Source organism: Rhamphochromis longiceps, linkage group LG4 (assembly GCF_057381845.1).
Source record: "Rhamphochromis longiceps isolate RC_006_pf linkage group LG4, R_longiceps_female_GT1.1, whole genome shotgun sequence".
NCBI lineage: Eukaryota > Metazoa > Chordata > Actinopteri > Cichliformes > Cichlidae > Rhamphochromis > Rhamphochromis longiceps.
In genome coordinates, this window is record NC_140560.1 from 32,861,805 (window position 1) to 32,874,763 (window position 12,959).

The following is a 12,959-nucleotide window of genomic DNA, read 5'->3' on the forward strand; positions in this document are numbered from 1 at the left end:
AACAAAGGTGCACTTTCACCATAACATCTCAGTTTGTCCACATTGAGTGATTTTACTGTTATCACTTCCATATTACTCACATTCATATATATATATCTTTTTTTTTTTACTCATACTAACAACTCGAAGTGTTTACCATACATTCACGAAACACTTTATTTTATGCACTTCAAGGACTTTACCTATCTCTTACCCATAGCCAATTCAGAATTCACAGATAATCTAATATGCATGTATTTTGACTGTGGAAGGAAATCTAAGTACCCAGGGGAAAAGATGCAAACTCCACACAGGAAGGCTATAGCTCGGGTTCAAACAGTGCAGCTTTTAAAGGCACAAAACCTGCACAACACGCATTTTTGTAACAGATGAACACAGTACAATAGTATTTTGCACCTTTATGATCAGAACTACATGTATTTAAGTAAGTAGTAAGTTAAAAATATTTTCAATTTATAGCACATTTTTACTCCTGTGTATAAATACTGCCATCGCATCACCCCACGAGGATTATCAGTGAATTAAATTAATAAAATAATGCACGATTCCGCGGTACATTTAGTCACATGGTTTTGACAAATTTAATGCATAGAAAAAAACAAAAAGCATCGAAAGCTTACATGACATGTTCACACACTTATGAATTCAGGAAAGACACGTAGCAATAATATGAATAATATCAGAAGAAATGTGCAGTTCAAAGCAATTACCAAAGAATATCTAAACCAATAAGCCGGAAATTATTATCGTTGTTCCTTTAAAACATGTAGATTACGATTAAAATATATTTAACCTTTATTTAAAAACTTTCTGTTCGAGCCTTAGTTGTGATTTGTCCGATAACCTGCGAATGTGTCAGAACAGATGAGAACCAATAGCGTGCGACCTTCTGCCGGAGGAAAAAAAAACACGTTCCGTTGAAAACCCGAAACGAGAAGCGAAGAGGAGGCAGAAATTCGCCGGCGTTGGGGTTACTGTCTCCGAAAAAAAATCTTGCCTTAACCCAAAAGTGAATGAGAGGGAAGGTATCTGCCTCCAGCTACTGAGCAAGCAGACTTCGTGTTATCAGCCAGTGTATCGCAGACAAGAAGCCAGATGGTGAGTGTGTATTTTTTTTTGTCTGTTGCACCGTGTGTGTGTCTGCAGCCTCCCCTCCCTCCGCCGCGCGCCCCTCTTCTTCTTTTAATTTTTTTTGTGAGAAGATGTGAGGTGGTAATGTCTTTCCACCCGGGAACGGTTAGCTGTGTAGAAACCGATTTGTTATGTAAACCACTGCGTGAATTGCTGGGGCAGGAGGAGAGAATCAGCTCTGAAAAATTTCCACAGAATTTAAATGCCCGCCGCCGCAGCCGCCGTGTTCCTCAGAAATGCTAACAGTGTGCCGCTTCTTGTCTGCTCGTTAGCTAGCTCGATGGCTAATTACTATAATCTAACCATAGTATCTAAATATACTATTGGTGCGTTATTACAAATCACTCTTGCTTATTATTAAGTCTACGACTTATTAATTTTCGTTCCTTTTTATCGGCCTACTTATACATGCGTTTAAATCAGCTGAATATTATGTGGCGTGTATTTATGTTTTTGTTTTGCTTGAGCTGCACTAGCCATAGCAGATTGTCATTACTTGCACCTGATATTTCTGTAGCAATTACACCAAACCATGGACGAGCATTCAAGAAACCTGGGAAAGAAAAGCACGCAAAAAAGTATAAAGATGCGTGTTGTATTCCACTCACTGGGCATACTTTGCAGCCAGCTGGCTTCATACATGATCATAACATAAATGTTGACTAGCAGCATCCATCCAGGCATTCCTGCATCCCTATGAAATAACTGTGTTCATTGAGGGATAAGCAATTATCCAGGTTTGAATACAATGGATATACAATGAATATAATGGTCCTCTTTGACTTTGCCCTGCAGCATACAAAGTCGCCTTCCAAATGTATAAGTGACTGGGTTTTCAGCTTTATTTGCACTTACTGTAGTGGTTTGTATTGTCAAACCATTATGTGCGGTGTGGTAAAACCACATTTCATCCATCCAAAGCACCACAGCTTTAGAAATCTGTAATTATGGCCCTGGCATATGGCGAGAAGGCTTAAGTAAGTATACCGTCATTCTCTGATTTCCTACTATCATCAGTGTACTGTCTGAGTGTAATTTCAGTTGGAGTAGACTGCACAGATTGACACCCTGTTCTGCTGCCTGAACTACGTCAGTATCCTGCTGGATTTGGGAGCCTGTTGTTGCAGTTTGACTCACTTGTTTGCCCAGACAGTAAATAAATAAAGCAGCTTTCAGCAAACCCCATTTTCCAAAGCTGCAATGAGGACTACTAAAAATTGTATTTAGTTTGTCCATATGCTGTTCTGTCAAACAATTACCATTAACGGCACAAAAACCTAATTTGTTGGGCATGTCAGAAGTGCCATATGTTGGATGGAAGGGGGGGGGTTGCCTGCTGTCAGATGTGCAGAGGAGTATTAAATGGGTCGCCAGCAGGTCCATGGCATAGAGCTGCAGGAAAAAGTGGCACATAGTTACACTGGGTGCATACCTGTGCCTTTATATCCCCCTCTATCAATCATTTACTGAAAATAAGAAATATAGCCAGGAGGTATGTGTAAGCAGGCAGGCTCAGGCTTGGAAGGATGTTGAAACAATTTCACAGTTGATTTAATGCTTTTAACTGATTATATATATATATATATCGTGTGTGTGTGTGTGTGTGTGTGTGTGTGTGTGTGTGTGTGTGTGTGTGTATTTGTGTTTTTTTTATTGTTGCATGGGAACGTCACTTCTTTGCAAGCCAAATCAGCTGTGTAGAGACGAATCAGTATTTTTCAATCATTGGGCAAATCACTGATTGCCAGTTGAGCACATAAATATACCTGACCTAGTAAAAGGAAAAAAATACACGTCTCTTTCGTTTCCTGTGGGTATGTGCAGTCTCGCAGTCTGTAAACCTGCATAAAGACTCATTCCAGGAAGTCTTAGTACGTTACTTTCTCTTTGATTTATTTAATTTTCCTGAGAAGTTTCATGTCATTCTCTTGTAAATCAGATCACAGACAGATGTGTGGTGCTGGTAATAAAGGTTTGGCTGCTCTACTCGTACAGCAACAATCCGGACCATTGCCAGCAACTGCTCCAGTTGAAGATAAGAAACTTCAACATGATTATAGTCTTTTCTCCATTCTTTTTATACAGTCCGGTCTCCCCAGCCACCCCCACTGCCATTTAAAGCTCTGCGTGTCTCTTCTTTATACCAGTATTTTTCAGTCTGGACTGAAACCATTAACTCACATTACGTTTTGTCTCTGAGGTTGTCAGCACTAGTCCAACGTCTAAAGTCCTCACGGAAAATAGTTTTGAAGTACTCCAGTTCCTCACAGCATCATAAGTCAACAGAGAACATCTAAGATATCTCATGTCTGTGGGGGTCTGCAGACAATCACCTCACAAATGATTACTTTTGAACTTGAGAAGTAACTACTGAAGGCACTTTATTGAGCAACACTTAATTTCCTGTTCCTTGCCCTCCATTGCCACTGTGATGGAAATTTTGCTGTGATTGCAAAGCAGATATTTGCATGGGGCCATTTTTTTGTAGACGGGATGAGACATGTTACGGTGAATTCCATTCAAGGAGAAGAAGTTGATTGTGAAATGGTCTCTCTTCTGAAGTCCCCGATAACATCAGATCATGTCTTGAACTTGCATCAGTTTCTGTTCTACCTCCAGCAAGGTTGCTGAAAGCAGTGGCATTTTGCTACATCAAGTCAACACAGACTCCGGGTCTCTAAAACATTTTTTTTATAAGCTGGTTTTACTTCTTTCAGTTTTAAAAAGAAACCATAAACATACCACCTGCTGCTGAATACCAGCACCGACAGTAGTGCTACTGGAATTTGGTCTCTTCAGCAAAGGTAGCCCTGCAGTGCAACTTATAAGTTACTATATGTTTCTTGCTTTTAACTGCAAGTGATAAGTCAGTAACACTTTCTCCTTTTGAAATGGCAAACTACTTCTCAGAAATGATACATGCAAATGATATTAAAATGTTGTGGTTTTTGTACTACTGAAAGACTTTTCCTACTTCTTAAATTAACAGAACAGCAAAACCAAAAAGAAAATAGAGATCAGAAATGGTTGGGATTGACTTGTTATTCATCAAAAAGTTAATGCACAGCATATTTGCCACAACTTTTCTGGTTGCAGCTTTCTTGTATGACGATCTTTTAATTTTCACAGTTAAATGCCAAGATAATGAAACAATGAATGATAGACTGAATCAGAAAAGCACTAAAAAGATGTTATCTTCTAGTCTCACAGTTCACCCCTAAAGTTCATGTCGTCTCTCATTAACATAGGTTTCACGAACTTCTTTGTCAATCTTAGACAGGAAGTGAAAAAACCTATGAGACGTGGACATGTGATAAATGGTCTATACTGTCGAACACAGAAAATGCCTCGTCATTTTCTTCTTTTATACAGGAAGTTCAAAAGAAGAAGAGAAGTAGTGGTCAAGCAAATACCAAAACTTGGCTCAGACATGATTACTCTGCAGACTGTTGAGGCAAACCTCTATCTGTGCTCTGGCGAACAAGACCATGTCATTCTTCTTTTAGCTGCTCCCCAGCCAGTAGCCATGTTCAAATATTTCTGCATCACAGATTTTTTTATTTTTTTTTAAATTAACCTTATATCAGATGAGTGTTTTATTTTTTCCTTTCTCTGGCATGTTGTCCACATAGCTTGCTTTGTCTCTTCACGTTAAGCGTTATCGAATCTCTTCAGCAGGTTTTGTAGTTGTTGGATCATTTCCGTAGCTTGCACATCCATATTACGTACAGTTAGATATTTTCTGTAAAATAAATATTCAAGTTCTAGGTTTATGTTGTAAGTACTGGTCTGGAAAATTATTGTTTTTATTCGTGAAACCGTTAGGCTGCTGATAAACAAGCTCATTAACACTGTTGTGTGATGTGTTAATGACGACGAGGTACATTGTTCGGTTTTTTGACTCTGCTTTCCAAATTATTAAACAATGATCTTGTTTCTAAAAATAAGAAAGTAAGCAAGAGAGAGAAAGAGAGAGAGAGACTGGGAACCTTATTTGATAAATGACATTTGTTACATAGCTTCCCTCCATTCCCTTGTAGGGGCCTGCTGCAGCACTCTGTGTTTTAAGTGATAATCAAGTGTGAGGTGGTGGCATTTGCCTTCTTGTGTTCTGTCCATCAGCACTACAATAGAAAAAAATGTGTGTCAATTTTGAACTTCACTAGTATGTTGAACTTTCACCCCCATAATACTCTTTTAGAGTTTTTGTAGCTAGTTAAAGGTCTGCGATTTACATCAGCAGACAGCTCTTGTATACATTTCAAAGATTTAGAGATCGAGGGCCTTGGGTTGTAGTTTTGGTGCTTGTTTAACGTCAACATCAGTGAAGACTGTATATGCTTTATTGCTTAATACTTCCTATAATTCCTAAATGGCATCTCCACATACTCTCCCTATTACGTCTCCTCTTGATTTTGACAGAATAAGAACAGACCTGAGGGCCATTTGACTCCCTGGTCAAACACATCCATGGCCTCAAAAGGAGAGTAGGATTTTGGGACCTTGGTATTTTAAGTCAAAGGATTGAAATCATACTTCAACATGGAGATCAGGATGCACAGTTGCTTACTGCTGCTAAAAGCTCTGTAGGAAAGATACTGTAGCTAAGAATATAAATAGGGAAAATGGCTAACATGCCTCTGCCATACTGTAACAAAAACTACCCTGTAGCACCAGTACTAGCAAGCGATGGTGCTACGGGGTTGATGTGTAGCTTCTTATTTACTATACAAGTGTAATAGAGGTATTTAACCTTCAATCTAAGTCAACAAAAGTGAACAAAACCTCCTAGGTGGTTGCAGCATGAATACAAATGCACACAAGCATACGTGCATGTGAGATTAAAGCAATGTGAGGGCTGAATGTGAGGAATGATGCTGTGAGCTAAGAGTAGAAGCTCTTTTCCAAGAAGATTTGAAAACTTGAGTGAAAGTGCTCTTTGTTTGGTAAGATAACCACGCTCCAGCTGGCTCTCGCTCCTCATACACTGGTATGCTGAACTGCCCCACAGTTAAAACAGTGTTACTCATTGCAGGCCTAATTAATCACTCCACAAAACTTTATTTATGTTTAGATCAATTTTTATCTTTAAAATTTTTTTATTGCGATTTATTCATACAGCACAAAGTTGCCGTTTACAGTCAATTATTAGTAAGAAAGTTGGTTAGGTACATAGTGATTATACTCCTTGTTGGGACTATGTAAGACAGAGGAAGCCAGATGTGTCAAAACAACTTCCTGCCACATTCAAGCTGTTTGATGGCAACTGAGACCCATATAAGGTAAAAGAAGACAAGATGGCACAAGCTAATCTCAAGTCTTCCTGCATGTTTGTGTACGTGTTTTTGGAATGACTACCCAGGCCTAACATAGAAACTCATGCTGCTGGGTTATTTTTACCAAAGAGAAAACAAAACATTAGCTAGTCTTTGCTTTTGCTTTGATCACTTTACCCTTTTTACATTTATTTCATGATTTCATTTGCACAACTTCCTTATCAGCCTTTACAGCCTTCTACTGATGTAAATGTCCCCTGCAAAAAAACTTACAAATATTACAAAATCAAATTTGAGTTTCTGTAGTGTTCAGTCATTTGAGAAGATCAGATGCATGCTAGTTTCTCAGTTGTATTGCAGCAACAGGAAGTGGTCTATCATGCATTTTGCTAGATAACCAGAAAAGTGTGAGCTGTCTGCTAGCGAGCAGCAGCAGCATAATGACTGAGTTCAAGATGAATGGGGGATAACGGGGAGACGTCCAACTGTTGGGATGTGATTACATCTACAGGAAGCGGCATGGCCCCACTGTTAATGAACCAATCGTTTCAAAGTATGTCATCCGGATGTCATAAGTACAGACAACACCCTTGCTGTTCTCCCTTTGAGGGTGCATTAAAGGCAGCCCTGTTCAAAAACAATATGCTAATTAATACGGCAACAGTTTACACTGTTAATCAAGTAGAACCTCTCTAATCATTAAACTAACACGTGATGTACAATCCAGGAAGTGTGATTTAATAATCCATACATTGTGAAGCCACATTTGTCAATAAAGTTTTGCAAAACTTTATCATTTATGATTGTAGCCAGAAATACTTGCTATTTGCTTAGCTGTGGCCTTGCTGCACTTCAATGAGCAGGAGTTCTGTGACGACGTGAATTGTGTGTTTAATGCAGACCAAACATTAGCCTGACTTTGACAGTAATATAAATGAGAAAATAAATAATAATTTTTTACATATAACACATGGTGCCAATATAAGTTATGTCTAGCTAAATTGGATTTTATGGGGCAATGGGACCAGTTGCTGTGATCTGTAAGACTTAATTTGCTCTACTGTTCAAAACAAACTTCTGACTACCAAGAAAGCACCTGGATCGCTCACTCCTATACATAGTACAGGGATCTAGTTTTTCAGGCATGTCAAGCACATTGCAATGCTATTTATCACTGGTTTGTTGCTTAACTTCTGCTCTTGACTCGTGTCAGCAGTTCAAGAGCGATTCATGCTCTAATGTGTCTTAACTCTTTGTTTGTTATTTTGTTTTCAAAGCTGTAATAAACCTGCAAAAAAAAAACAGCAATCAGCATTTGTCTCTGATGCTAAAGAGCTTTGAAGTTTATAGCAGTCTCTGAACCACCATAACCTCACCCCAAGGTCCAGCTCCAGCCAGATTGCCTTATATAATAGGGTTTTAGCAAAGTCTGCAGTGGACTTTCCCCTACCTCAACAGCGACTTCCCTTCTTCTGCACACTAAGTTTTCTTGAAAAACTTGTTTTGAATGTTTTTCTGTTTATTATCTGCTTCATCTACCTGTTAGTTCTGCTTAAAGATGTGATCATGTTCATTGCTTCAGGAAACCTACTGCAGTACTACTGTCACTTCCTCCAGCAAGTTTTTCATCTTTCTTAACCGTCTTCATGTCTGAGAAGTGTCTCTTTTGCTTATAAAACTGAACGAAACTGCAGTTACATGACAAAAACTTTAAACACCCGTAGTGTGCAGAAAACTGTGCTGACTTGTGTTGTATGGCAGCCAGAGAATTAAAGAGTAAATTTATGAATGTGCATGATTGTAGGGTTGAGTCAAACAAAATGGTTCATTACATGAACTGATTACAGATTGCAAAGTTGAGTCATTTTTAAGATAAAGACTGGCAGCAGCACATCAGTTTTATTACTTCAGTGAGAGCTCTTCTACCTTTTGTAATAGTCCATGCCATTATCCCTTAAGATTTCTTAACTGAACGACTGAGTCTGAGTTGTTCTGCTATGTTGAGGGCTGATCCATGCAGAGCAACGCACAGCTCAAGTCACATGACTAAACAGAAGGCACCTGATCCTCTCCCAGGGGTGTAAAGAGACAGATGGAGTGAATAGAAAGAGATCAGATTGACACTATTAAAACACGGGCAAAGGTAAAAAGAGGACAGTGAAAATACCCTTTAGTATGATTTTTGTGACGCCTGTAATTTTATCGGACAGTGTTACCTAATATTTCTAATGCGTATATAGCACACACGTTATGCATTATACATATTTGAATCATTTATTTAATTGTTAAATGTGTTTTTTGTGCTCACGCAGGACACCGGAAACACCACGGAAGAAAAATCCGTTCAACGATCCAAGGTAAACATATATGTATTTGTCTTATCCCAAGTTCACAGCTCTGTGTTCACCTGCATGTGATACTTATGCCCAACTTCACTTTCATCAGCATTTGATCTTAGGAGAGAGCATTTAGTGTCTAGCTTTCATCTTGCTAAAGCTAAAAGGCTGTATTGGGAACATTATGTGCATGCCTGGTAGTAAAGCAGTATATTTGTGTGCTCAGTCCTTCAGCTTCAACACCCAGAAGGAAGTGTGTACATCATGTTTGAAGACAGTCTACCCAATGGAGAAACTGGTTGCAAACAACCTTGTCTTCCATTCAGCATGTTTCTGCTGCAGGCACTGCAATGCCAAACTCAGGTGATTATATATAGTATACTGGTTTTTTGTTTTTTTTGTTTTTTTTCTCCTGACCACTGTGATCGGCATGTAACTCTTTGATTCCTCCATTTCTGGCAGCCTTGGCACTTTTGCATCTCTTCAAGGTGAATTTTACTGCAAACCCCACTTCAAACAACTGTTCAAGAGCAAAGGAAACTATGACGAGGGTTTTGGACGCGAGCAGCACAAACAGCTCTGGGCCGCTAAGGAGACAAATACTATAACAAAGACGCCATAATCATGTCTGCCTTTGTCCTGTCGCAGACCTGCCTCTTCTTTTCCCTCCTCCTAACACCTCCAATGCATCACGATGAACACATGCCTCATAAGCTGGGGCACTGTTAAATCACCCACGCACTCACTCGCTTTTTAAATGCCATCAAAACAAATACATGCACAGACATCTTGAAAATTACTGGGCAGTCATGATATATACCACTTACCGTAATTTTGAGTATAATTTGATGATAACTGTTAATTTCCTAATTGTATTTTCCAATTTCCTGTTTGAAATTGGTAGTTGATTGTGACCAAAAGCCTTCTCTGGTGTGGAGAGTGGAATAGTGAAGATTTTTTTTTTTCTCTCTTTTTATTTTGTTTTAATTAATTGCACCCTTTTACTTTTAGAAATAAGTATGCTCAGGCAAGCATATCTAAGGGGTTAAAGAGCATCACGTTTTGCGTTAGGGCATACACTCAGGTCAGTTTTAACCCATGGGTTTAAAAGAAGACTTATCAGATTTTATTACTCATTGTAAAAACACACACATCAAATTAAAAAAAACGATCCTCTGTATTATGACAATCCTGTCAGACAGGTTTGTCAGGTTTCATATATTTGAGGAACAAACAGGGTACAATGTACTGTAAAATAACCGTGCACGTTAGCAACAACTCACCTCTTGTGTTTATATTTTAGCTTTCGTTAGTCTTATTATTGCTCACTTCATCACACGGTTCTTCATTATTTTAATGAGTCTTGCATGTTGGCATGACTGGGTCCTGATAGCCTTATCTTATGACTGTATTGATCGTTTGTGGTGTGAGTGTTACTTTCATTTGTTTCTCTTGCGTAGCGATGATCTTTTTAACATTTTTAGACCCACTTGAGTTTAGATTTGATTGATGTCATGGCATAAGTTGATCTCTGAGCTTTTTATGGTTACGATTTTAATGAATTTTTCAGATTGTGCTTTGTATACTGTCTGTATACTAGCTGTAGTTTGTGATTAGTAAACATTCCCCTCTGTGCTGTACCCTTGTCTTGCACATATATCTACACACGATCACCAGACAAAAGGTTAATTATGGCAGGGAAGCTGAGCTTTAGTATGTAAACATCCCTCCATCTGTCCTATGAAACATTTTAAGAGGAACTGTAAACACCTGGATAAATTGATTATTGCATGTATGCTATAAATGAGGATGTTGATGGACAGAGCTTAGGTCTCACAGTGTGTTGCTTCATAATTTCATGCTTGTCAGCTTGTTGTTGTCTTGTGATGAAGTTTTAAAAGATGTATTATAGCGACATAAACATCCAGTCACTCTGTCTTGAACCCCTGAGTCCTTTTTCAGTTAATGCCTTCTGGTTCTCCTGTCTTATTTGCTAAATGCAACTGGACCTATTTCTTAATATAAATGTTACAATAGATGGATGGATAGTTTGTCACATATATGGGCACCCTGATGTGTGGCTGCATGCAAAAGCCAGTGCAGAGCACCCCCTGCTGGGGAAAGTGTGACAATAGCGTCTCACATGAGAGGATAAAACGATAACTTGCCCATGATTTGAGTATAGCCTTTATTTTCAAGTTTTTGAGTTGGATCAGCAGCTTCTTTTGATCTTATTTAGTTTTAACATGTAAGAACAATTAATTCAATGTAGATTTCCATGGTTTTATTTCATTCTGTACAAAGGATAACTCCAAAGCCATCAAATCATCACATTTTAGAAAATGTCTGAGTACCGCTGACACTTGAATGGCACAAAGTACTTTCTGTGACTGAGGGTTTACTGTTAATTTGAGCTTGCTGTGCAGAATAGGAAGCAAAACAGATGGATTTTTTTTTTTTTTAAAGAGAAGCCTTAGAAAACAAAGAGCTGACCTTATTGCTTTTTCAAAACACCTTTGAGTGCACAGATCTTTACAACAATCTTGTGATCATGCCTTTTTAAAAACAGATCTGGTTATTGTAGAGTCCAACTCTTTAACATAGGATTACTTCACTCAACCAGCAGCCATTTTTCCCCACCTAACCATCTTTATTCACATGTACAAAAGTTCTAATTCTACTGTGTGTGTGAACATGTATGTTTTCTTTATGTCATTTTAAAACGGCCCTCTGGATCCCAGAGAATGCTTTAAAAATCAAGAGAATTGTATCTGAAAATGCTGTGTTTGTCACTCTCTGTTAGCAGTTCGCCAAGGTACAACTGCAAAATCTGTGAATTGCAATGTCCAAGTCTAATAGAGCAGACAAGGTACACTTTACACTGGTGCCACAAGGCTCAGGTGAATGATTGCAGTGTGACGTTTTATTGTTAAATCTGTGAATCATTTCATTTCTGTGCTACACTTGATGTGGAATTCCTTTTTTATTGCCGTTGTCATAAAGACATTTTAAACGTATGCATCTTTGAAAGTGTGTTCTATATTACAGACATGACCTGTGGATTGAGGTGGCCTTACAGCAAAAGGATGCTTGGACTGTATGCAGTCTTTCTCCTCTCTTCCTCCTCCTCTCTCTTGCTTAGTTGTAGTATGGTACATTTTAAAATGTGAGCGCCCTCTTTCTACGCCAATATACACAATCATTTGTGCATTTTTTTTTTTTTTTTTTAACATGCTTTTGGAAAAAAATAAATAAATAAAATGCTGGTGTTGATTTAACACACTGAGTTTTACATTGTCTTTATTTGTGGTGAAATACTTAGATCTAATAAAGTTTAGCTGTAATGGAAGTAATCCAAAAGGTAATTGGCTACATTTAAGTACAACTTTGAAGTACTTGATACACTATACTTGTATTCTAATACACTGCAGTGAAAAATACTGCCCATCTTACTCTGCAATATTTATATTTATATTACAGCTTTTTTGTCATATTTTGTAATATATTTTGTTTTTGAATGCGGTTTAGTTAGTTGCTGTTCTTACTGGAGTAACTTTGACCACAAAATATTATCTGGAATTAACAAAGTATTATGAATATAGAACTGTCACGGCTGCAAAGCCAGTGCGTTAAATGAACGGACCCAAAATCAGAGACAGGAGAAAACAAACTAAGTTTAACAAAAAGCGAGCAGTTTATTTGGCTGAAAAACATGAATACAAAATCCAAAGCAAAACTAACAGTAGCGAAAACAAAACTGGAAAGACCAGGGGTGTCGAACTCCAGGCCTCGAGGGCCGGTGTCCTGCAGGTTTTAGATCTCACCCTGGGTCATCACACCTGAGTTCATTACCAGGGTGAGATCATTTAGCCGTTTAAATCAGCTGTGTTGGATCAAGGACACCGGCCCTCGAGGCCTGGAGTTCGACACCTGTGGACTAGACTAACAGCTATGAGCAGGAGCATGAGAGAAGGTATAGGACCAAAAAAAAAAGTGAACTTGAAACATGAACATGCTCTGAACAGAATCATGGAAACCACTTGAAACCTGATGTGGAGAAAGGAAAACAGACAACCTGACAAAGACTGAATGAAAACTCACAGACTAAATACACAGAAGAGGTGATCAGGGGAAGTGGAAACACATGGGAAAACAGCTGACTGGAATGAACATAATGACAAAACACATTGAACATGGAAACACCCGACTCTTCAAA

At 38.4% G+C, this 12,959-nt stretch overlaps 1 protein-coding gene across 1 annotated transcript; it reads left to right on the top strand.

Annotated features, from left to right (window-relative positions):
* Positions 1 to 903: 903 nt before the first annotated feature.
* limd2 (LIM domain containing 2) lies at positions 904 to 12,012 on the top strand. The gene is made up of 4 exons (XM_085404596.1): positions 904 to 1,098; positions 8,720 to 8,764; positions 8,970 to 9,106; positions 9,206 to 12,012. The coding sequence occupies exons 1-4, from the start codon at positions 1,096 to 1,098 to the stop codon at positions 9,363 to 9,365; spliced, it is 345 nt and encodes a 114-aa protein (XP_085260722.1). The 5' UTR covers positions 904 to 1,095; the 3' UTR covers positions 9,366 to 12,012.
* The last annotated feature ends 947 nt before the right edge of the window (positions 12,013 to 12,959 follow it).

Coding starts and splice junctions, on each gene's coding strand:
- limd2 (XM_085404596.1), top strand. Junction 8,765..8,969: donor AATCCGTTCAACGATCCAAG/GTAAACATATAT, acceptor TTGTGTGCTCAG/TCCTTCAGCTTCAACACCCA. Junction 9,107..9,205: donor CACTGCAATGCCAAACTCAG/GTGATTATATAT, acceptor CATTTCTGGCAG/CCTTGGCACTTTTGCATCTC.